Raw genomic sequence first — 26,662 nt, 5'->3', positions numbered from 1 at the left:
TCTTTAATGTTTTAGGCACCTTGCAGGTTTATCACGTTAAAACGTGAACTCACTTGTAAGTTAACAGATGAAATGGCTCCGATGATTAATGATAATAAATGTCTTCGTAGTCAAAAGTGTCATTTCACAGATGCTGTGGTTTTTTTGCTTCTCTCTGCAGATGTAGAAAGATCAGCTACCCGAGAGATCTCCCTCAGATCTCCCTCATCTTCATCTTCGTCAACGAGGCTCTGTCAGTGATCCTGCGCTCGGTCCACACAGCTGTCAATCACACACCAGCGCACTTGCTCAAAGAGATCATCCTGGTGGACGACAACAGCGATGACGGTCAGTGGAGATCAGCTGTTTCCTTTACCTAATGCCAGATAAGAAACACTGCCTGTGTTTCTCTCAATCACTGAGTGAAACGCAGGATTTGTAAATTTCCTCAACAGCATTTCTATGGCAAGCAACAAAACACATCAAATAATCGCTCAGAATCCCAGAAATAGCTTTAAACTCTAAAAGTTAGTCAGCGAAAGAGAGACTGTTTGAAAACGTCTTCTCATACAGGCACAGACATTTGCCAGTGTTACTGCATTTGTAAGCATCGGTGGGAACAGTTTTTAGGTATATGTGAAGTATTTTCTTTTATTTTAAAAAACATCCTTTTGACTTTTTCCCCCTCTTCTCAGTTTGCATTTGAGTGATTTTGTAAAGATTTGTAGATTAAATTTACAAACCAGACAAAAGATTTGCTTTACAAATGTGAACAGTCAGTGGAGACTGGGACGAAGCATCGCCGCGCTCTGAAACCAGCACTGTCTGAAGATTACTGCACACAGTCTCCTGTATGACTGCCATCTTTGACTTTGGCGTGATAAAACTGTCCTAATCTGACCCAGCTTCACTGATTTTAATCAAGTAAATGTAGCCAATGAAGCATACTTGCACACTACAGTTTTGTTCCCAGTAATTATTTTTTAATAGACATGGCTACTGTTTAACCAAAAATGGTCTTCCTCAGGTGTTTGTGCCTCGATAATGAGGCGTGTGTTTGCAGTTTTTGCTTGTCATGTTAAACATGGAGATGTGTTGAAGTAGTGTTTCTAAAGGACCAAAGGCACGAGACTTCTGATGGGCTCTGTCTGCATGGCGATGTGGGGATGAGTGTCTCCTTGACAAAAGCTGTGGTCACTGCCTTTGAGGTGACTGATGGTGTCAAATGTTTGTGGAGGCAGATAGAGGCAGAACACACAATTGGATGTCACAGCAGAGATGTCTCTGTCATATTTACCGGGCAGGGCTGGAAGATGAAGAGACGGGGAGGGTAAGGAGATAAACCGGGAGAAGTGAAGAGGAGGCACAACAGAGATAAAGAGGTGTTGGTGGAGAGAAATAAGAGAAGAGGGGATCAATGTAAAAGATAGAAAAAGGTTGAGGAATGAAGAAGGCTGAAGGGTTTGAAAACAGGGAAAGTGAAAGGAGGGGCAAAGAAGAACAGAGGAAAAAGACATGAGGAGGAGAGGCTGGGAGAGCAAACCAGGCTATTAGAGAAAGTGGCATAGAGAAAGGGAAAGGATGAGAGACAGGGAGGCACTAAGATAAATGAGGTCTGACACAGAGGAGGAAAGAGAGTGCAGGCAATGAATATCCGGAAGAGAGACGAAGCAATCTAAGAGGATGGAAAGCAACAGAAAGCAAAGACAAATAACAAGGAAACAGGAAGAAAGAGATGAGATAGCCGAGGCTTTAGGGGATAAGGCTGGCATTATCTAATTCATGGATTGTCAACAAATCCCATGAAAAGATCAAAGCCAGCAATGCCTTAGTCCGTCACGCACCACGTTCTCACTTCCCTACCTGCTCTCTTCACTTCGAGTCAATCGGCTTTTACTTAAGAGTCGCAGACATATGGTTTCATCCTTATAGAAAGGGTGCGTCATATTCCAAAAGTGCTGTGCACTGAAGTTTGTACAAAATGTTACTCAAGCAGGAAATAGAAAATTGGACATTGCTTTGGTTTTGAACTCGCATCTGTGTGTAGTTTTAATTCATACCCCAACAATCACCTCTGGATGGGACTGTGTTCAGTGCTGTTTGTCTGCAGCAAGAATACACAATAATATTTTAGTAAAACCCGGTGCATCATGGGTGAAGAAAGAATAGGAAGAAATGTTGCTGTGGATCTGGGCCGCTTCATTTAGCTACTGGCAATGCAGGAAGTTAGCTGAGCAGGAATCTAATACAGCAAGAACCACAAAGACTCAGGTGTTCAAAACGAGTGGCAGCATTAGTGAAATAGGATGGGCTGGTCATACTCGGTGTGTTACAGTATCAAGGAGTACGTGTGAAAGTGCAGCTTTCACATGTATTTGAATCATTGTTATAAAACAATGGGGTTAGAAACACAGAGCTGCACACTGGGGGGAGTGAGAGGACGGAGACAGCTGAAGCGTTCCCTCACTTGACACTGCTGCTTGGCTGACAGCCAGCTATCATCACAGAGAGGAAGACACTGCAGTGGCACACAGGGTGAAGCAAGCTAACAAATAACACTTAGCCCTCTTACTGCCTGCGAGACACACACCTCCGTGGCCTTGCCTTAGACACATGTGTGTGTGTGTGTGTGTGTGCGTGTGTGCGTGTGTGTGTGTGTGTGCGTGTGTGTGTGTGCGTGTGTGTGTGCGTGTGTGCGTGTGTGTGTGTGTGCGTGCGTGTGTGTGTGTGTGTGTGTGTGTGCGTGCGTGCGTGTGTGTGTGTGTGTGTGTGTGTGTGTGTGTGTGCGTGTGTTTATTAGAACTTGCAGGTCCGGAGCAGTCAGTACACACTCTACAAGAAGGATGTGATGAGTTAACACTTGTGTTCATCAGCTTTTATATAGTTCACATATATTGATTTTCAGGGCAAAAGGGAAAGTGTTCCTTTTGTGGTACTTTCAGCTCATACTGACCGTTAACACATTTCTCAGTAAGATGTATCAAACATTTCATGCGTGGTATAATTCTTAGCAAATTGATGTATGTGTTAATTACAGCTCTGTGTTTCTGAGCTTTTAGTCAGCTTCCGCTTTTCTGTGTATCATCTACAAAAATACTTTGTAGCAACTCCTGACTTCTTGATACACTAGTCAGAAGCAGACTAAATATTCTCTTAGTATCGAAGGATTACTGTAACAATGATTATACTGTAGTACGATTAACCCTAAAAGGTTAAAAATGTGATTAACATAAAATATTAATACTTTTAGCTAAACTTTCCTATCATGCAGCATGTGGAATGAGTTTGTGATCAAGGATGTGTGTGAAAAAGAAAGCAGAGAAAGACATGGAGAATAGAGAGCATGAGAAATGTGATTTCGCTGAAGGAATATCTGTCTGTGTGTGTGTGTGTGTGTGTGTGTGTGTGTGTGTGTGTGTGTGTGTGTGTGTGTGTGTGTGTGATGCAGAGGAAGAAGGGCTGTGAGTGTTTTGGTCCGGAGGGAAAAGGCTGATGAGCTGATTGAGAGATCAAAGGTGGCGCGGTCGTTGATGCTCAGGAAGCCGTAGCCCCCGTCGGTGTTGTTCAGAGTGTGCTGGAGCTTAAAACAGCGCCACAGGGAACCGAGTGAGAACTTTAATGTCATCTCTCTATTTGTATGTGTGTTTCTTTTTTCTTTATAAATTGAGTCGTTGTGGTGACGCAGTTGTTTTTTTATGTTTGTTTCAGCCTTGGAAAATGTAGCAGTGACAATGGTTGGCATATATTAGTGCTTATCTAGGACCAGAGACGGGCTAAGAAGCCTAGCTTCGTAGTTTCTTGGCCGATCCTTTTGTACAGTATTGTGTAAAAGTCTTGAGCCATCCTTCATTTCCTTATAATTTTCTAGGGAAATGAGAAATAGGTGCAGCAATTTATTGAAACATGCAACATATATGGAAATACAGTATGACAAGTATTTTATGCCTGTTTGTACAACTCCAACGAGCCTGAAGTATTTGGTCTGCCCACCTTTAGGTGCCGTTTACACGAGACCTTTTTCGTTTTGAAACGGCGTCGTTTTGATGCATTTCGCCCTTCCGTTTACACGACAACAGAGTGAAAATGATGTGTTTCGGAAACGGGGTCCAGAGTGGAGCGTTTCAGAAACGCACCAGCTTGCGTTCTCGTGTAAACACTTGAAACCGGGGTGATCTGAAAACGCTCGCCTCGCACATGCGCACTATGGTTGCAACGGCCACAGTTTTTTGCACATGCGCAAATTGATAAACAGTACTCGCGGATTCACGAGTGCTTCTTGTGCTTTTCTTGTGTTTTTACCGTTTTGTTATTCAGCGTTGTGCGCAGCAGCGATCCAACCTCATCGTCAGTCCACACAAAACCTCTCACATTGGCCGTTTTGTAAGTAATGAACAATTTGCCGCGCTTCCTACTGTGTCACTCCACGCATGCGCATCTTGCATAAACAAACTTTGCAAAGAGAAAACCAACGCCAACTTGTGGCCTGGCATGGGAACTACATCGTTTTCATCGTTTCCATCGTTTCACATGTCATCGTGTAAACCCGGATCATTTCTGAAACGCCATCGTGTAAACAAAAGGCTGAAACGCATCAAAACGACACCGTTTCCAGTGAAAACGGCTACGTGTAAACGGCACCTTAGTCTTCAACACAGCCTGAAAGCTCTCAGGCAGCCTTTCTTGTAATTTCTTTAAGCTGTCTTCAGGAAACGTTCTCCAGGCTTCCTGGAGGACATTCAAAGCTCTTCAGTGGATGTTGTTTTCTATCCAGGTGCTTTTACTGCACTGGCAGTGTGGCTGGGATCATTGTCATGCTGAAAAATGGAGCTGCTGACAATCAGAAGCTTTCCAGGTAGACTATATGATGGATCAAAATCAAAATTTTTCTGCATTCATAATTCCATCAGTTTTTGACAAGATCTCCAACACCACTGACTGAAATGCAGCCCGGTACTGTATGTGTGCCAGGAAATACAGAAGAACCTTTAGGTTCACATGAATAAGGCTTTCTTTAATAAATACTACAAACACTATCACAGAGCATAGTGGAAATATAAATTGTTCAAAGACTACTCATTCAAAGAATCTGTGAATAATTTTTGAAACCAAATGATGTTCAGGAAAAGCAGAATGTTTGAAGAGCTCCCTAAAGAAACGTAGAATTTCTTTTTTTTCATGACAAAATGCGATTTTAGGGCAGAGTGTTTTAGGACCAAGGCAGAGTGTGGACCTAAATGCAGGACTCAGAAGACACAAATGAACTTGAAGGGACTTTAATACCGAGTTCTCAGGCGAAATACAGGAAAATATTAAAAGGCAAATAAACCAGAAATCAAGAAAGTCCAGGCAAACATGGCACGGACGAACACAACCACGAGCGGACGACGTGACAAGGAGCAGAGCAAAACAGAGGCAATACACACACACACACAGGGTAATTAGGGAGATTACCAGGAAACAGGTAAAACACAGAGGGAAGCAACAGTAAACACAGGACAAGAGACTATCAAACAGGAAGTGACTAACACTGAGACACAGACCCACACCAGGGTTATTATAGTTAACGAAAACGAACGAAATAATGAAAACTGAAATTGAAAAAACATTGTCGTTAACTGAAATAAATAAAAACTATAATTAAAAGGAAAAAACTATAACTAACTAAAACTGAATTTTGAGTTTACAAAACTAACTAAAACTAACTGAAATTATCGATAAACTGACTTTCATTTACTTGTTTTTTTTTTTAAGCCTTGTGGATTGATATGAAATCATTGTTTCCGCTCTCTGAGTTTAAGCTGGGAGCGCCATCGGACAACTGTGTGAGTGTGTGCGCATGTGCGTGCGCTCACCGCGCTGGTCCGCAAAGTAATGGCTGCCGTCTGCAGAGAAAGCGGCAGAGTCCCGTATGGAGGTTCTTTGAGTACAAGAGCACAGATAGAATCGAAAGTCTTGTTGTGGATGATGATGAGAAATGTGCGGAACATTTCTCAGTCAGGAAAAACCAGCAACATCAAAGTCCAGCTGAGAAGCCACAAGGGCTACAGAAACCGCTCTGATCCTACCAGGTAACCTGGCCTGCGCCTCTGAGAAACGGGACTACTTGTCGGGTCCACGCAGCCCAGAACGTTGTGACTAAACTGTTGCGTCCTTGTGCGTTTCCGGCTACTTTATCAGTGAGAGAATAACAATCAGGAATAATAATCAAAGCATCAATATAAGGACTCACAACTGTCAGCAAATTCCTGGTAGGAGACTGCTGAAACTATCGAAATGGACGTGAAGGAATGAAGAAAGTGTAAAAAAAAAAGGAACAAATATGTTTGCAGCCAAAAAACTGAGCACAAAGAGCGAGGACCAAAAAAGAAGTCCCAGCCTGCGCCGCATATAAAACACCTGCACACGACCACAAGGTAATTAACACACACAATCCAGCTACACAAGCGTAAATGTGGACATGAGGTCGGCAACTTCCATAGGTTATGTACAGAGGCCGCAAAGACCCTGCAAGTTTAATTAGCAGCATCTAACCAAGCTAGCTCCAAAACAGAAGCAGCATCAGGTGGTGAGAACATCAGGATGCAGCTGGATTTGACCTTTGACTCCTTCAAAGAGTTTGTTTTTGTCACACACCACATGTAGCTGTTGTTAATCTGCTGCACTGATGCTGAACTTTATTGTGGAGTTTATTGTAGAATGTATTGAGTTTGGGAGTTCATGTTTTTCTTTGTTTCTCCCTGTTGATGTTCATGTGTGTCCTTAATATTACACACATTTAGCACGTAGTGCTTCTGTCTGTGAACAGCTGGTTGTTGAATATATTTCTTTAAACGGTATCTTTTGTCAAGTTTTCATTACACAATAGTCACTTTTGCGCCTTGAATCTTGCACCTGATTAGGTATGAAAATACTAAAACTAATACTGAAACTAACTGAAACTAAGCATGAAACCAAAAATAAAAACAAGAAAAAACACTCTGAAAACTAATTAAAACTAACTGAATTAGAGGAAAAAAAAAGTAAAAACTAACTAAAACTAAACTATAATGTAAAATCCAAAACTATTATAACCCTGACTCACACATCTGAACGTGACACAAGGACAGGAAGGTAAACAAACACGCAGACAATTCACTCAGGAGACAGACGGGACCAGAGCCCCATTCCAGGAAGCAGGTCCAACAAACTCCGAGTTTAAAATAAACTCTGAGTTGATCAACTCTGAGGTCGGCAACTCGGAGTTTCCAGAACTGCTGATCAGAATCAGTACAATCAACTCTGAGCATGTTCACCCTGAGATAAGCTCATGCACGAGTGAGGAAAGAAAACCATCATCAATGGAGCTGCGATACCAGGATTCACCATGGCAACAGGTAAATAAAGGGCGGAGCCTCTATTTTAGTCCAGTGGATCGAGATTATGACCACGTCAGTGCTGACTGTGAAGAAAAGAGTCATTTTAATCAGCTCGGTCCACTCTGTCATCATCATCATCATCATCATCATTTTTTCAGCTCTAACCTGACAGGACAAAATTCAGGAGACAGAAACTGAAGAAATCAGACACAGTTCACTGACCTCGGGTCAGTTTTTTATTAAATAAAACTATTTTTGCTGCAGTTCATGACGAGTCCTTTGTTTGAATAATTATTCAGTAGAAACTGAATCTATTGATGGAATGAAGCAACATCACTTCTTTTTGTTTTTTTAATGGATAATTTCATTATTTCTGCCATTACTGGATAAAACTGAGTAATGAGGTTTACAGAAAAACTGCTTTAATGTTTCCAGTTTAGCCCGTCATCTATCAGTGAAGCTGATCTTAGATCAGCTTAGAAGCGGTCTCTGACAGCCACAGCAGAGATGTTTCACTGAGTTACTGTTAAAGGTCAGAGGTCAGTCACAGTTTCATGTTCTCAGAAATGTCTCAGCTTTATAGGTTTTAATTATTTCAGTACAATTTTGGGAGGATGAGACATTTTAATTATAGATCGTATCAGGAAAATGAATCCATTATGAACAAATCCAGACTGGATGAGCTGGGAAATGACTGGAGCCTGAACTGGATGTGGACCTTATCCGGTCTGAATCCCTGATCCTGATCTGTTTGGATCCTCCTGCTGTGCAGGTGGACTCGGACACGATTTGGTGATCCCTTATAGAGCTGATGATCACAGATTTAGGTGATTTTCAGTGAAAATATGTGGAGGTTCATAATTTCAGACAGCAGAACTTTCAAAATGTTGATTTCAGTCACTTTAAATCCATTTAGTTCAGTTTGAAGTCTTCATCATTTCAGCCTCATCTTCACTCAAACATTCCCATCATCTCCAGGATCAGACATTTTTCCATCAGTGAGCTTTTCCAACACGACCAATGATCGATCATTGATCACCGATCAGTGTGTTCTGTGTCAGCAGCTTCATCCAGATCAGTGTGATGTAACAGTGATGCTGCAGTAACTACAGTAAGTGTTTCAGAGGAACTGACTGACAGTCTGACAGCTGCAGCTGCCTCATTATAAATGCGTGACATCATCGCTGTCTCCGTCCTTACAGCCTGTTGACGAGTGAACGACTGTAAAAGCTTCATGTTACAAAAATAACAAACTAACGTCTAACTGGGATTTCAGTGCTTGTAGAAACATAAACGTCTGCAGATGAATTCGCTCCTCCGACGCTCTGACAGCCACTTTATGAAGGAGGAAATGAATGGGAGTGTCAGACAGGTGGTTCAGGTGCAGCAGGAGGGGCGGAGTCAGAGAGACACTCAGAGGTTGTTGGATAAAACCTGCCAGGTTAGGGAACAGTTTCTGAGTTTTTAGCTAAACTTGCTTCCTGGAATGGGGTCTGATTGTGTTCACCTGATCCTTGTTACCCAGCTGTCCCTCGTGCGGATATTTAAAGTGATTTCTGACAGTCTGGGTCAGATCATCTCTGATATTTGCTCCCTGTGTTATTCCCTCATGTTGTCCTCTGCTTCACTGGTTTGTTCCTCGTTAGGTTGTTGTTGTAATTTGATTATTTTCCACCTGTTGAACTTTGTTCTCGCAGTATCAGCTTAGTTTAATAAAGCTGGCTTTTTTTGGTGGTTTCACTGATTTTTGATTTGTCTGCATTTGGGAAAACTTTTTTCATAACACATAATTGGGGTACATCCCTCACCCTTATGGGCATGTACATATTATTTGAGTGCACGTATGTCAGAGGATAATAAAGGGCTAGTGTGTGCATTTCCCTGGACAAACATCTTATGTCGTGACCGTATACAGAGGTGTATTGGCTGTGTTTGGTTCCTAGTCTCTAGTATGCGGACAGCTTAAAATATGTGATGGGATATTTACTGTCGGAGAGAAATGGGCAGTGCTGTGTGTTCTTACCATGTTGTTTTATGCAGCCAAACGATATTACTTCATCACCAAGGTTGGATGTGAGGTTTCTGCAGCAGTGCGGTTGTCACATTGGGAATGGTTGCTTAAGCTCACCCTGCTGGCCTTTCATATTTATCAACAGGAATACCAATTATTGTGATTGCACGAAAATAATTACATTTATGCACGATGAGCATAATGTGTGAGGCCTTGATTGTTGCTGCTGGAGGAGATTGTTGAAGCATTTCTACTTTTCCCTCCTTTCTTTAGGACGGGTGGGGGGGGGTTGTTATTATGCTTGCCACTTACATGCTACTGTAACAGTTGACTTAGCTACAACAGTGATGTGTTCATGGTGATATGTTCAGTCGTTAAAAGGTCAGATATCAGATCATATGCTGCAGTGATAAGCCGCGGATTCAGAGATCAGTATCTATAAATATTTCTGACTTGTTTTGTTTGATGTGTTATCGTTGTTTTATGAACTGCAGAGCAGCTGAAAGGTCCGCTGGAGGAGTACGTGAACAAACGCTACCCCGGCTTGGTGAAGATCGTGAGGAACCAGAAGAGAGAGGGACTGATCCGGGCCAGGATCGAGGGCTGGAAGGTAGCCACCGCTGAGGTGACGGGATTTTTTGATGCCCATGTGGAGTTCACCCCATTATGGTAATTAAATCTCATGATCTGGAGGGAATTTCTATGTTAATAACCTTGGAGAAAGTGGATGGATGGATGGTGTATCAGTGTTAAAAGATTGCCACAATGTGCTTTACAGATTCATGGAAACAGAGGGCATAGGATGAGAGACTTGAGGCTGTAGGATCAGGTTTAACCGAAACACATAAAACAGGCAGCAAAACAAGGAGAACAGGTCATAAAAGTACATTTTTGGTAACCATAAAAACATGAAAATTATTTTACAGTGATTCAGCAAAAATCCCAAAACGCTGACTGCTTTGTGGCAAACTCTGCCAACGGCTCAATACTGTAATGAGAGGCAACAGGGGAAGTAGAAAGAAGAAATAAAAAAACACGACACCACCGCTGCCACATCCTGTTCACACCTTTCCGTAGGTTTGCTTGTTTTCGACCTCAGTACGTGCCTTAGAGTATGTTCACAATTCAGTTCACTCACTGCACCCTGCAGAGCTGAACTGGGATGGATCAAATAGAATTAGTGATAAGGTTGGTACAACTTGGGGGACTTTCTGCTCTTAAAAGAAGCTCTGTGCTTTATTTCTTGAAGTTTGCCTCTGCACATTGGGTAAGTGTGTGTGTGTGTGTGTGTGTGTGTGTGTGTGTGTTGTTTCTTTTCAGGGCGGAGCCAGTTCTAGCTAGAATAAAGGAGGACCACAAGAGGATTATCTTGCCATCAATCGACAACATCAAGCACGAGACTTTCGAGGTGGAGCGCTATGAGAACTCTGGCCACGGCTACAACTGGGAGCTGTGGTGCATGTACATCAGTCCACCCAAAGAGTGGTGGGAGAAGGGGGACACGTCTGCACCGATAAGGCATGCCAGCACCCCCCATATAAACACACACAATGATATCACATTTATGAGACCTATTTTATAGGTTACTTCTTTCAGATTTTCATTAAAAACGCCATCGCTTTCTTTATAGTTTTTGGGGAGATTAGGGAAAAAGAGAAAAAATCTCATCAAAGCGATTAAAAAAATTACAGCGTAAAATACAGAGTGGTGAAAATAGGATTTTAATGATCTGATTATCACCCATATATTTGTGTTAAATTTGGATTTCCTTCCATTTTTTATCAAAATATATCACATAAGGACACGCAATCATCCACCATATTCTCGTGTGTGAATGCTCAGTGTCACATTATACTGTGTGCTTTCCTGGCTGCAGGACTCCTGCCATGATTGGATGCTCCTTTGTGGTCAATCGCGAGTACTTTGGAAAGCTTGGTCTGCTCGACTCAGGCATGGATGTCTACGGAGGGGAGAACATCGAACTAGGCATCAAGGTTTGTGTGTCACCCAGTTTCCTCTTGTTCCTGTTCCCTCTTTACCCCTGTAGGTTTTAAGTGGAGCAGTGGCCACCGTAGCGTGGCACCACTGATAAATGAGGCCCCATTAAGAGTCCTGGAGGACCAGTCCTGTGTGTGCAGCTCACAGCAGGGCAATGGAGATAAATAGGTCACGTAGAGCAGGAAGGTTGGAGTTTGTTTCTGTACGTTTGGAGAGTCTGTTATTTTTCTGGGAGGTTATTAGATTTTTCCTGAAGAAATAACAAACATCCTTCTTCATGAAGCACTTTAGCTAGCTATCAAATAACTGAAACTAAAATAAAATACAACACTGTTCAGTATACACTATACTGCCAAAAGGTTGGAGGTCTGTAGTGACTGACTCTGCAGAAAGTTGGTGACCTCTGTGCACTATGACCCTCAGCATCCTCTGACCCCACTCTGTGATTTTATGCTGTCGTTCCAAATCGGTTCCACTTTGTTATAATCACACTAACAGCTGACTGTGGAATATTTAGCAGTGACTGGACTTGTTGCACAGGTATCATCCTATCACGGTACCACGCTGGAACTCACTGAGCTCCTGAGAGCGACCCATTCTTTCACTGATGTCTGTAGAAGCAGTCTGCATGCCTAGGTGCTGGTTTATACACCTGTGGAAGAGACTGGAACACCTGAACTCAATGATCTCAAAGACTTTTGGCAGTACAGTGTAGACTGTCTTATAACTAAAAATATCAACGTTACCAAAAATATGAAATCAGGATACATAAATGTGAACATTGCAATAAAACAGCTAGCATTCAGCTTCAAACCATCAACATAAAAATCCTTTTACCAAGTTCCTCCCTCACTCCCACAGCTGTCCTGTCCCTGCTGTACAGCTTTTTTTTTTTTTTTGCTAAAGACATGAACCTGGTCCACAATGTCCCATCTCAAGAACAGGAAGTTACCTGTATGCTCCTCTTATACTACAAAGCAGTGGATTATGTTCACTGTCCCCTGTGACAAGAACCTCTCTCAATCTCACTAGGTGCAACTAGCAAGTCATTACTGCTTTGGCCACACATAATAATAAAAATCAATCCAGTAAAATAAAAGCTTCAGGGTTATTCTGCACACTGAACGTCTCCCTAAAAAACAGCACCAATAATTTTATAACCAAAGAATGCAAAAAGTAGTTTATCTGAATTTTCATTATGATAATATTTCATTCACTTTATTCCCTTTATGGTGTTCATCAGTCTGCACAGTTAATTGGAAAAATATATTTTACAGACGTCGGGAAACAATGTCCTGTGGTATATATTAAATTACTTAGCTAAGTATAAAAAAATATGGAAAAGTCTCCAGAGGCACAGTGGAGGTGAACCTGAGGGTAGGGCTCAATTATGGGAAAAATCATAATCACGATTATTTAACATGATTACTCATTGACTTTGTAAACACATTGCATTTATTGCACTTAAAGAATAGTGAATACTAAATTTAAAATAAAATACAGAATATATAAATAAAATATGAAAATATAAATACAATATAAAGACTTTTTTAAATATATTGTTGTTAGAATAGATAAATGTTTAACTGTTTTTCTATGTATCACAATGTGTTTATCATAAACATGCACATGGAAAGCAGGTAACGCCTGTTTCCTGAGGACACACACACACACACACACACACACACCCACATACACATACATGATTACATCATGTGACGTGAGTGATGTTGTTACATGAGCTTTGTGTAAACTGACATGATGCTAAAATAAAAGAGCCAAGCAGGAAGAAGGTTCAGACTATCACGACTAATAATGGTAAATGGACTAGTTCTTATATAGCGCTTTTCTACTCAATCAGAGCACTCAAAGCGCTTATACAACCTGTTTTGCATTCACCCATGCACTCCCATTCATACAAGCACTTCCATCATTAATTAAGCTAAGTGCTTTTTTAATTAACTAGCATTCACACACATTCATACTCCGACAGAACGGTCGGAGAGCAACTTAGGGTTAAGTATCTTGCCCAAGGATACATTGGCATGTAGCCTGGAGTAGCCAGGATTCGAACCACTGACCTTCCGATCAGTAGGTGACCTGCTCTACCTACTGAGCTACAGCCACCCCATATAATACCAGGTTAAGTTATTTAGACCAAATAAATTTGCTCACATTTTAGTGCCACAACATCCTGACAGATCCTGTATCCAGAGCTTTGGTATTAACATTGGTAGGGACGTAAATCCAATCAGTTTCCAGGTCAGAATCAGAATCAGAATCAGAAGGTTTTTATTGCCATATGGGTGAACAGGTTCACAGCATTAGGAAATTGCTGCGGTACTTCGTGCTTACAGAAAAAGCAAATAAGTATAAAAACTATAAGACAATATACAAGTATACAAATTGCAAATATACAGAGATATTAGAGCTATAACTATAACACAATATTACAAAATTACAGTGCTAATGTCACAGCTGCTGCAGGCAAGGCAGGGAAGACCCCACTGCTGGTGTCCACTGCAGGACACCAGGCAAGAGCTTTAATGGGACTTAACTTTTATTTTAAATGCTTGAACTCCGAACAAGCTGATCAGGAGCCAGCTGAACAAGGAGACTCAAAACTTGAAACACAAAAATGCTTACAGCAGGAACCGCAAACGAGACATTAACAGTGACGAGGACCTGAACAAAGAACAGAGGAAAACTGAGGGCTTAAACACACACGAGGAAACCAGAGAGAGTGGAAACAGCAGGGAACAACAGGTGAAACAAATGAACCTAATAACACAGGGGAAGCAAAACTAAACACAAAGCACAGGGAACACGAGACTGTCAAAATAAAACAGGAAGTGACCAACATAACACACGCAGACCTAACACAGAAAACTTGACAAAGGGGATCAGACATTCACAAAGAAACAACAGGAAGGGAAACTAAACAGCACATCCAAACAACAAACTGAGAAAACTAACCTTAAACACTAAAAAGCACAACCCAAGAAAAAACAACAGAGCTATACAAAACACTGGGCCACCAGCCCAGGACCATGACAGCTAATTAAACCCACAGAGCTAATATTTGTAGAGACATCTCCCTGCTGGCTCCGCTAATCGTGCCTCGTGATTGGCAGGGACATAATGGGAGTTAGTTAATATTTCTCAGGAGGTGCGGGTCAGGTTACAGCGTCGATTTCCCGCTCGATAATTAGCGGTAACTAACACAAAATGCACCTGCATAAGTGTAAGTACAGACAACGTCGCAGGCCACTTGCGCAGGTTACCTTGTAGGGCCACAAAGACTCAAGGCTGAAGCATAAATCAGGGCTAAGAGTATACGGAGCGTCACGGGACAAAATCAATAATAATTGATTACACTGTTTTTTGTGATTGTTTGGAGCCAAAATTGAAATTGAAATCAAATTTTGATTAATTGCACAGCCACACAGACTGAGTATTTAGAGGCTTGGCATTTAATTTTTTATGAAATATTCATCAATATTACAGGACAGTGCTTGTGTAGAGAGTTGGGAGTCAGTCTGCATTAAAATCCATCACAAATTTGCTCTCTTCAAGAATTTGTTGAGTTTTTAAACAAATGTATTATAGTGTGTAATTTAAGGATGATCATGTATCACAATTTACATTATAGTAAAACCTCCACTGGACTGTGCAGTGAAATGGTCGTAATTACAGGATAAGAAGCTGAAGATGTTTCTAGGTCGCTCCGCACCCGTACCGTATTGTCTAGAATAAAAGTGCAACGATATTGTGCGTGCAGCTGGCTTCCCCGTCACTTGACCGCAGTCCTGTTGTTATGTTGATGTTGGGGCTGTGCTAGCATTCGTGTTTTATTGAACCACCTCTGTGCCCCATATCGAAGCTGGGAGACAACACGTCAGGTCAGCTGTAGAGGATGTTTTGGCCACATCTTCATGGACAAGCGTGACAAGGGCTTCTGACCTTCTCTTATGAGACAGGGCTGATATGTTCATCTTCAATGATCAGCTGTTCACACTGTCACTGTTGTTAGTAGTGTGAGATCTGTGATCAGTGCTGGATTTGCTTTGGATTTGGTGGTGAGTCATGAAACTGAAATACAAATAAAACACTAAATTATCCATTAATAAATGCTCTGGATTATACATTGTAATAACCAAAATGTTTTATCACAGAAAACAACATAAGTAAATATGTGCATGTGCAGTAGGAGAGCATCCATTTATGTATGTACACTGGCAACTGATGTTAGTGAGGAGATTTGTTTAATACTAAACAGGAAAATCACGTGTCTGAAGCTGAAAAATGAGCCCACTGCAGTTTCTCTGGGTGCTCAAAAACTGAATCAATCCCAAAAGGCAACAATTAAAACAATATTTGCCAAAAAAGCAAGAAGGAAAACTTTGAAGCATTAAAAGATTTACAGACACAGCTTTCATTAGTTCTAGCACAAAGAAAGGTGTGTCCTTCCAGGTCCTCCGTGCTCCTGCAGGTAGCTGTTATTGACTTTATAAATCAGGGCCAGCATGGTGACTGTGCATCTGCCTGCTGCTTAGATTTCCTGCTGCCCTGCGGCCAACAATATATTATTGTGAGCTTTAATTCAGACACCTACGACCTACAGGTGTGGCTGTGTGGAGGCAGTATGGAGGTGCTGCCTTGCTCCAGAGTGGCTCACATTGCACGAATGAAGAAACCCTACCACAGTAACATAGCTTTCCACACACGCCGTAATGCTCTGCGTGTGGCTGAGGTCTGGATGGATGAGTACAAGTCCAGTGTCTACCTGGCCTGGAACATCCCCATGGAGGTGAGCGAGGCCTTTTCCTGTTTTCACTCATGTTTGGCTGTTTCTCTCAGTTATGTTTTTGTGCAGTAAATGTACATATTTTTATGAACCAACAACAGATGTTCAGTAACATAAAAATGGTCACATATTAAAGCCTTAACTCCCTTTGCTCTTGCAGAACCACGGCATTGATTACGGAGACATATCACAGAGGGTTGCACTGAGGAAGAATCTGCAGTGTAAGAGCTTTCAGTGGTACCTAGACAATGTTTACCCAGAGATGAGGAGGTACAACGATACACTGTTCTACGGTGAGGTGAGCCATGAAGGACAGACACTGGAAAGAGTCAACATTTGTACATGTAAGATCAGATGTACAAATGAAACCACTGAAATGAGAAGTACATGAATCCTGAGAGATTTGTATTCATCCATAAACATGTACACTATACTGCCAAAAGCTAATCTGCCTTCACACACATGAACCTGAGTAACATCCATCCTTAATCCAGAGGCTTTAATATGATGTGGGCCCACCCTCTGCAGCTATAACAGCTTCAGCTCTTCTGGGAAGTCTTTCCACAGGTTTAGGAGTGTTTATGGGAATTTCTGACCATTCTTCCAGAAGCACATCTGTGAGGTCAGACACTGATGTTGGACAGAAGGCCTGGCTCACAGTCTCCGCTCTAATCCATCCCAAAGGTGTTCTATCAGGCTGAGGTCAGGACTCTGTGCAGGCCAGTCAAGTTCTTCCACACCAAACTGGCTCATCCATGTCTTTATGGAGCTGCTTTGTGCTCTGGTGTGCAGTCATGCTGGAACAGGAAGGGGCCATCCCCAAACTGTTCCCACAGAGTTGGAGCATCAAATTGTCCCAAATGTCTTGGTCTGCTGAAGCATTAAGAGTTCCTTTCACTGGAACTAAGGGGCCGAGCCCAACTCCTGAAAACACCCCCACAACATAACCCCCCCTCCACCAATCTTTACACAGTGCAGTCAGACAGGTACTGTTCCCCTGGCAACCACCAAACCCAGACTCCTCCATCGGATTGGCAGATGGAGAAGTGTGATTCATCCCTCCAGAGAACACGTCTCCACTGCTCTAGAGTCCAGTGGCGGCGTGCTTTACACCACTGCATCAACGCTCTGCATTGAGCTTGGTGATGGAAGGCTTGGATGCAGCTGCCATGGAAACCCATCCATGAAGCTCTCACTGTTCTTGAGCTGATCTGAAGGCCACATGAAGGTTGGAGGTCTGTAGTGATTGACTCTGCAGAAAGTTGGTGACCTCTGTGCACTATGACCCTCAGCATCCTCTGACCCCACTCTGTGATTTTACGTGGCCTACACCTTCATGGCTGAGCTGCTGTCGTTCCCAATTGCTTCTACTTTGTTATTATCCCACTAACAGCTGACTGTGGAATATTTAGCAGTGGAACACCTGAACTCAGTGATTTTGGTGGTCAGTGAATACCTTTGGCAGTATAGCGTATCTCCTCCACAGACCAAAAACATTAAGATAGCAGTCAGAGAGCATGTGCTGTACATCCACAGCTTCTCAGCTGTTAACAGAAAACGACACTGACACATCCTTTTTCACGTCTCTATATTTTTTTAATAACAAATTACTTTAGGGAATATTTCAATTTTATAAGTTAAACGTGATTTTTTTGTATATTTCAGGTCCGCAACTCTAAAGCAAGCCACCTGTGTATGGATCAGGGTGCGAAGGAGAACCACACGGTCACCCTGCACCCATGCCATGGGTGGAACCCTCAGGTACAACACACACACACACACCCTCAGCACCACACTAAAGACTGCAGTCCATCTTTCTCCACTTTCTTTTAAAAACATACAGCGAGTTTCTGCAGTGATGTGATTTACAGCTGTGTCTCAATCACAGGCTCAGCTGAAATCCTCCAAGGAGAGAGCTCTGCTGTCAGAATAAAATTGTGTCTTGCACTTTTTGTGCTGAAGCCCTGAGTCAGCCAGTGTCAGCTCTTCAGCCCCTCGGTCCTAAGGGCTTCTCTTTTTAGCTCACAGTGGTAAACAGGTTATTTAGGGGGAAAAGTCGAGGCTTCAGTGTAAAAGAGCTAAAAATTTAATTCAATCCTGAAAAATGAGTGCTGCATTTTTAAAGTTATCCACCCCGTGGAACAAAAATGCTTCAGTTTTTATTAAAGCACCTCTCAGTGTGGGTCCTGCTCGGGTACTCCGGCTTCCTCCCACAGTCCAAACACATGCACGTCCGGTTAATTGGTGATTCTAAACTGGCTGTAGGCGTATGCAAAATAGATAAAGTACTTAAAGGCATTACGTGCTATATGAATATGTGTGAAAAGGTGAATGTAACCTGCAGTGGTCAGAAATACTAGAAAAGCATTTTATAAATGAAACTCTGTCCTTAAGAAGAAGCAGAGGCGTATGGGGACCTCATGTGGGATTTTTAAGAGATGAACTCCAAAATGCTCCTGTGCAACCTGACTTCTGTATCATACACTGCAAACAGTGTGCAGTTAAAATACTCAGACTGGGCTGCCTGGGTAGTTGATGGAACATTTTATCTTTTTCACTTTAATGCTTTGCACCGCGAGGTCAGAAACCACTATTCAAGCTTTCTTAATAATGGAAAGTGATGCAAATACAAACTACCAGCACATTGAAGAATGCAGAGCTTTAGATCCAAGCAGAGTGACTGTTTGATCTGCACTGTTAAAGCTGACGTTGCTATTGATCAACCTGGCGTGTGAATGAGAAACAGAGCGGGAAGAATCTGACCGACTTCCTTTCATTCAAGATAAAACAGCAGCAGAACTGGATGTATATAAAAATGCTGGGGCTCTGAGGGGGCTGGAACTCTGCTGAAGCAACACTGTGATTAACAGCGATGTAATCTTTGTATTTAGCACTCGGTCAAGAATAAAGACACGCTTTGCCTCTCAGCAGTATTTGGAGCAACAGCATCCAAAAAAGCACAATAAATAAATAACCCAGCCTCCATAATTAAGGAAAATTCCTTCAGGTTCACTATTGTTGCCTTCACATCATCACATCCTTCATGTGTCCCCTGCCTGTTTTCCTCTTAGTTAGGACGTTACACCAAAGAGCGTCAGCTGTTCCTGGGTCCACTCGGCAGCACCGGTGAGGACACTCGCTGTGTGGTGGACGATCAGATCAGCAAATTTCCTCAGCTCGTCAACTGCGAAAAGGTGACCTACGTCAAACAGAAGACGTGGCATTTCTCTCAGGTGAGAAGTAGAGACAAATCTAAGCTTGGCACAAAAGGTAAGGCTGGGTAAGGTTTCTGTTGGAAAGCCTGTTTATCTTCCTTACATGGAACCACATTTGTAAGGAAATGCATCTGTGGGCTGCACCCGTGAAAAACTTGCCAACTCTTCTCTGCCAGTGACAAACAGCTGATTCTGCTGTTGACTCTTGTTTGGTGTTTATTGGATTGGATGATTGAAGTTAACAAAACAAGACATGTTGGCAATTTAACAGTTTATTCATGTAACAAACAGGGGCCTCATCAGCATGTGGAAGAACCACACACACCCACAGCAGCCTGGCACCTCCTCCTCATGCTGTGGGATGGCATCCCATCCTTCAGCCAGTCCAATAAGTGACACTGTGCAGGTTTGACAGGCTTATTGTGATGATAAACACCAAAATGTGGCTTTTTCATATTGATGGAGGCCAAACTGCAAGTTGTTGTCCAACATCTTTTGTGTCGTGCTCCTAGAGGGTGAAAGAGATGTGTAAAATGTTTATTCCTGGACCTCTATTAGAGTAGCTTTGCATGATTAAAAATTTAAAATAATCTTAATTTATCTTATCTTGAGCCTTGCTGCAGCCCTGCAGTTCATCCTTTGTCTGAAACAAGTCCCTTTATGTTCCTTCCACCTCCTTTTAAGTCAGCTTTCTTCTGATTGGCTTCCCCTCACAAACAGAAGGGTTGAACGCCAGGCTGGGGGAGATTTCTGCCTGACGGTACTAGGATATCATATCCTCCTCACTGAAATCATCCAGAGCCAAAAGTTGAAAGTCTGAAGCAAATCATTTAAAGCAGTCTGGTTAATAGAATAGAACTTTAGAACTTTATTGTTATTATACATACAACGAAATTAATCATTATACAACAGCAAGTTATATAACGACATTCCATCATAATATAACGAAATTGGGTTCGGAACAACCATCCAGAGAAGAAACAGACAGACTAACATAGGGGAGATGGGTGTCTGCAGCCGCTGCCATTTTTCACTGGCGCCGCCGCTACAATCAGTCCCCAGAAAAGGAAAACAAAAACACATCATGGGGTAGTTAGGCTAAAAAAAGTCATCTGGTACGGTGCTCGAAATGAGCACCATACCAGGGTCCAAAAAACCCACCTTAGCAAAGCATATTTGCACATTTAAAGCCAGGACAGCAATATGGTGGGTGAGGGAGGGGCAGGAGGGGATGCAGATGGAGACGAGAGGGTGGGGGCATTGTGGAGCCAGATGCCAGCTCCTAGTCAAAACAGTTCACTGATAGTGATGGAAGTTCATCAGCGGCCGTGGTACACCAGATCCAGCTCACACAAATCACAGAGAGGGCTGAGGGGAAGAGCGACCATCACACATTGTCCTGGAGAGATATGATTACCAGCCTCAAGGCCGGCTAGGGAGCCGAATTCCTGATAATGCAGATGTTGTTTTGGAACAGGCTGCTTGTTTTTTTTTCCAACAGCCTTCAGTTTCATTGGAGAACCCATTCAGTAAATCCAATAATCCAAATTCATTATTTACCGTCCTCGTGCAGAACCGAACCTTATCTCCAGATCTGATCCCTCTTGTCTGCGAGCATGTTCTCAGCTGGACGATGCACCCAGCTTCCGGCTCAGGTCCACCAGGCTTTGAGTCTGAGTTTGTATGGCCCTGCACAGCCCGTCCACCTGGATCTGCAGCCTCGGCAGATGTCGAACTGCTGCCCAGATTTTCTTAATTTCCCGGTAAATCAGGTATCCTCCGAGCCCAAACAGAAAAGATACCGCTACCAAATAGCCGAATATGTAGATGTCTTCCACGTCCTCAACCTCCAGAGCTGAGAGACACACAGGTCTCCACGAGCCCCAAGAGTCGATGAGTATCCAACCGGGTCTATTCCACTCGGACACGCAGGCTCCCCATTCCCCGATCTCATAGTGGAGAAAATTCGATCAATGGTGTTCAGGACCCAGTTTGCCAGATCCATGTTGCTTCTAATCTTATTCTTATTCGGACAGTGTGTGAGAGACGCTCTCACAGCAAGTAGGAGAGATGGGGAGGGCAGGGAGAGAGATAGAATGCAACCATCCCCATCAGAGAGCAGGAATTATGAGCACATAAACTAATATGAACAATAATTGTTGTATTATTATTACGGGTGGGACTCGATTAATTTTTTTAATCGAATTAATTACAAGCTTTGTAATTAATTAATCGAAATTAATCGCATTTTAATCGCATTTCAATATTTGACATGATAAATATTAATTTAAGTTTAGTTGATGAATGAATCAATATACATAAGCTTAAACTTCAAAATGTTGTTTATTTTCCCACCAGTCTACTACACAGACCAATGAAGGGTGGAAGTGCTCCTGTGATAAGCAAACACCTGAAATTAAAGTTAAGCATCATAACTGGATAGTTTTATTCAACATTAATGTCTCACTTGTTATAGTTGGAAATTAATCATTCTCTCAGCTGTATTCCTTGATGTTGAAATGTGTTATGCTTGTTTTAACAGCTTATTTTGAATTAAAGACTTAAAATTAAACCACAAAAAGGAGAAAAAGTTCATTCTCCGTTTAACAGCTGCTTTTACACAGCTGTGCTTCGCACTCACGGTTGCTAGGCGACATGAGCTACGCAGAGGTGACGGCAGCTGATATGAAGGCTAGCTGCTCACTTCCGGCCTTTGTGGTGTTCGTGGGCTGCGAAAGACGTGGGCCGGGTCCTTCGCAGGATGCGGCCCCTAATTTGGACATTGTGCGTCCATATAATCTGTATGCTGGGAACTCGTGCACTGAGAAACGTTCCACGGTGCAAAGTGCGATTAAAATGCGTTAAAATTTTTAACGCGTTAATTTCCCCATAATTAATTAATCGAAATTAACGCGTTAAAGTCCCACCCCTAATTATTATATTTATAATAGTAAAATATGGTCCCCTTTAAGGCAAATATACCTGACAGTGTAAACGAACAATAAACAAATGAGTAATTTTAACTTTTATTTTGGAAAACCTTATTTCTATCTTTTTGTTTTGTTCGATAACCTTTAACAGAGTGACAGGAGAGCTCGATGCTGCAGACCTTCATTCTGTCACACAGCAGGGAAAGAACTGAAGGGTCCTGCAGAGGCAGGCTGGATTTTCTACAGCACTCTCTGAGAACTTATTATTAACTTATTATTTTATTCTATTCATGTGATATAAGCGTAAGATATAAAAAAAAAAAAGTGCCATTTTTGAGCAAACGGGTTGTTGTATTAAGGATCAGAAAACACACGTTACCATGAGGAACATCTGTCCACATCAGGCCTGGTCTGGTTGCATACTGCTCTGTCACAGTCACATGTGGGTCACAGGCCATCTGTGACACCTATTAAAACCAGAGTGTTGGATCTCCTTCTGCTTTGCAGAACGAATCGATCATGAATGAAGCGACAGGACGCTGCCTGGAGGTGGTGCCGGCTAATGTTTACTTCGGACACCTGCTGGTCCTGCAGCCCTGCTCGGGGCAGAAGTGGACCATCAAGAACACCATGAAGCAGTGATCACCTGGCCAATTTCATTGGGACGAATTGCATCAGAGGCCATTTCCAAGAGCTGTCAGCTGACATTAGCTTGGCCAGTGGACAATCAGTGAGACCGGGGCTCCTCGTCTTGTGAAATGAGACTCCATAAGAGATGGCTTTAAGGAGAAGATTTCAGCTATTAGCTGGTTTGGGAACAGTTGATGTTTTTTTTTCAAAGGGGACAGTTCAAGAACGGTGAAAGGGACCTTCTCTCTCTGTTATAATTCCTGTGTGCCACTTTTTTTTTTTACAGTGTTTTCATTTTAGTAGAGACATTTAATCAACCAAAAGTGTGTTCTTTCTTATGTGGGGGAGAGAAAAAGGTTTCCATCCTCCAAATCCTTCTGCAATATTTCATTCTGGGTCACTTTATGTTTTTGAAGAGATGAAAAACAATAAAACACCTGGAATTAAATTTCAGTTATATGCACCTCTACTTTTCATTGTCGTCAGACATGAAGGTTTTAGTGTTTGGTACTATGTGGTGTACTGGACCCTTATTTAAGTTTTGCATTTGTAAATCATCTCAAATCACCTCAAAAAGGGCTCTGGGCTAAATCTTGGTTCTATGTTTTGTGGACATCATTTTCCCTCCAAGCATTCTGTAGCATCAGATGCAGAACATCTTGTAGCATGATTATAAGTACTGTAAGCAGTTGGTACAAAGTTTCGTTGTCCTGAGTTGATTTATCCGGTTACCTGCTGAGTGCCATAACCACTGCAAACCTAGGAAGCACTTTTTTGGACACAGGGATAGAAGTGCAAAGATGAGAAGAGGCCTGAATCAGGGATGGAGCGTGCACAAGAGAACCAATGTGGAAATGCTGGAGGCCTTAAAGGCTGGAATTATTAATGTTATAAGATGTATATGTTATATGTTAAGTTGCATAAGTGTTACCAGCTGGATTTTTGTTCCCAAGATTGTCTTCCAATAAACAACTGATTTTCTGGGTTGTGCATTGTTAGAGTCTAATTTTTCATACTTTAATGTCTCTATTTTTTATTTATTTTTTATTTTTTTGGGGGGGGGGGGGTTACTCTTCTAGACTTTAAATAAGCCTGAGACAGCAGAGATGAGCTACCGTGCCAGACTCTCTTTTTTAACCGCTCCATCCATTTTCATGGTTGTGGTCAAAATATTTTCCCCATGCTGTGAGATTAGTCCTCAAAATCATCCCCCAAAATAGACCACTTCAAAAGAGATTTCACCCCCAGCTTCCAGCTGCATGGCATCTGGTGTAACTTGCACCAACTTGGCTTATGAGTACTTTCATCACATCCCTTATAAAGATGCTGCTCCAAAATATTACACAGCCACAAATGGAGCAGCCAGGTGGCCCAACATTAGGGAGTCTGTCCTATAAAATGATAAGTTATGGATTCAATCTTGAAGCAACCATATGTCCTGTAAATAGTGTCCTTGAATCAGACGCTGACCTCCCACTGCTTACTCTCGCTAAACTGCTCTGGATGAAGCATCGGCTTAAATGCTTAAGATGTAAATGAGACAGGAGGAGACTGCTGGGAGCACAAGGGCCTGTTTCTAGCAGAGCAGGAGAGAGTGAGGCGGCTCTGAAGGACAGAGCCTGCATGCTAACAGAACGCTGAATGCTGATCAGACTCTTAACGATGAGACTGCTCATGGCCCTCTGGCATGAAATAGGATTACCGTATGTTGGTTAAAGTCCTGCTAAATGTAAGCCAGCAGTGAACAATAACAAGGACAGACTGATCAAGGAAACTTGCATCTATAGGGACACAAAATTGTAGATTTTAACATACAAAAACATGTTAAAGGATTGACTGCAATAACTTTTTCATTTGTTTACTGTATCATTCTTTGCATTGTTCTGATAAGCAGTGTTTAAAATCAAAGCTAACTACTATGATTTTGTCCAGTGCAGCATATGGCTCTGTGGGGTAGTGTCACTGCAGCTGTCACCTCAGCCTGCTCGCTGCTGTATATAGATATAATTACTCGACAGAACAACACCGCTATATGAAAATGTGACAGTCTGATAAAGCTGACTGCAGCTTGGGTAACACAGATGACACAGCACTGTGCTGCACTCTTCAGGCACAGATGTCAGCAGTGAGGCATGGTGAGGCGTCCTGCTGTGTTCGGCAAAGAGAGTTGAGAGCTTGTCAGAATGAGACTAGAACTACAATTTGATCTTTTATTGTGCAAAATAATCAGATCGCTCAAGTTCCTTCTGTAGCGTGACAGTGGCCCCAAACAGAGCCCGAATAATACCTTCAAAACTAGCAGCTCACAGAGTGCTGAGCTCAGTGTCTCTGAACCAATCAGAGGCCACCTGAGGGCAAAGGGTTCAAAGGTTGGACATGATTTAAGTTTATTTAATTGTTAAGTAAAAACTATTCATAGCATCATTTTTGATACTGTCCTCACTTTACAGTGAGAACCAAAATCTTTCTCACCTCTTTTGGACTGAACACTCTGAGGCCATCCCAGTAACGCCTGCAGGCGCTTATTTGTACAATTATTTCCATTTCTGTGTGAACTTGAATCTCAGTGATCATAAAAGCTGCACATATACAATCATTAGACTAAAAAACTGCTTCACTTTGCACATTAAAAGCTTTTCCTCCTGCTTTAATGCTTTCATTGTGGCACAGCTGCGTTGTGCCGTTCCTCAGTGTCTGTTACAGTCACGCTAAACAAGGCAGGAAATTATATTTTCATTCTTCAAAATGATATGAATTTATCAGCTGAATACTCTGCTGAGGGATTTGTGACTTTGCATCCAATCCTTGCAGCATTATGTTGTTTTACCATCTCAGTGCCTAATGCTACCCTCTTGTGGTGTCATGGTGGTTAGAATTAAATATATATTATATGGCATGTATAATAAAACCAAAGCTTCACGTTTAGAGGGATTTGCACAGCTTTTAGTCAGGCCGACTTGCTGAATCCCGCTGATAAATAATCACACGAGAGATTCTGATGATCAAACCTGTGACTGTCAGGAGAAGTGTTTCTTCGACCCCGCTCTGTGAGCTCTGGTTTTTTATTCCCCCTCACTGATCAACCAGGCTTTCATGATGACACTTGCTCAGTCTCCCTCGCCTCAGATCATTTTCCCCTCTGGGCCTTTATAAGGTTTTCTACACCAGATGCTATATTTAGACTTGAAATGGCCATAAAGAGCAAGGTCAGAAGGAAGAAAAGTTATGTAGCACTGAAGAGTAAAGGCAGATTCATCAAACACTCCTTTCAGCTCAGTATGAAACATAGAACTTTATACAGCCCATCACCTGAGCCTCATTTCCTCCTCAGGCCTCACCTTTCACCCACTCATTCCTTCCTCATATCAGTTTGCACTAACAGCCTGACTCCTCCCATGAGCACAGATGAGTTATCGGTTAGTTTTCTTCACTTTAGTGTTCATGAAATACTGCAGATAATACAGAGAACCACTACTGTGAGCATATTACATTGTTAATATGGAAGTTGACATAATTTAAACTAATATTTTAAATCAAACATTTATGTTGCCCAGTGGTGTAACAGGGGAAGAAAGTGCTGTTGGATCCATCATCGTTACCCTTTGATGAAGGAGAATCATTTCTCTTCAGTCTGAGCGCCGGCGTCACCGCAGACCCGACCGTCCTCACTCTCATCAACACTTTGTGTCAGGAAATCTAACAGCAAGAAGCAAATGAAGGACATTGGCTGCTTTTCA

General features: G+C 42.2%; 1 protein-coding gene across 2 annotated transcripts in view; it reads left to right on the top strand.

Annotated features, from left to right (window-relative positions):
• galnt17 (polypeptide N-acetylgalactosaminyltransferase 17) overlaps positions 1-23,909 on the top strand; it is a 30,797-nt gene extending 6,888 nt beyond the window's left edge. For both annotated transcript variants that reach the window (XM_030744199.1, XM_030744198.1), the window contains exons 4-12: positions 161-327; positions 9,840-10,014; positions 10,666-10,863; positions 11,222-11,339; positions 15,968-16,153; positions 16,311-16,448; positions 17,816-17,911; positions 19,222-19,383; positions 22,803-23,909. In XM_030744199.1, the coding sequence (XP_030600059.1) occupies positions 161-327; positions 9,840-10,014; positions 10,666-10,863; positions 11,222-11,339; positions 15,968-16,153; positions 16,311-16,448; positions 17,816-17,911; positions 19,222-19,383; positions 22,803-22,937 (1,375 nt within the window). In that variant the 3' untranslated portion in view covers positions 22,938-23,909. The remainder of the gene's footprint in view (positions 1-160; positions 328-9,839; positions 10,015-10,665; positions 10,864-11,221; positions 11,340-15,967; positions 16,154-16,310; positions 16,449-17,815; positions 17,912-19,221; positions 19,384-22,802) is intronic.
• The last annotated feature ends 2,753 nt before the right edge of the window (positions 23,910-26,662 follow it).

This window comes from Archocentrus centrarchus, chromosome 13 (assembly GCF_007364275.1).
Source record: "Archocentrus centrarchus isolate MPI-CPG fArcCen1 chromosome 13, fArcCen1, whole genome shotgun sequence".
In the NCBI taxonomy this organism is placed as follows: domain Eukaryota; kingdom Metazoa; phylum Chordata; class Actinopteri; order Cichliformes; family Cichlidae; genus Archocentrus; species Archocentrus centrarchus.
This window is presented reverse-complemented; position numbering and strand designations above follow the sequence as displayed.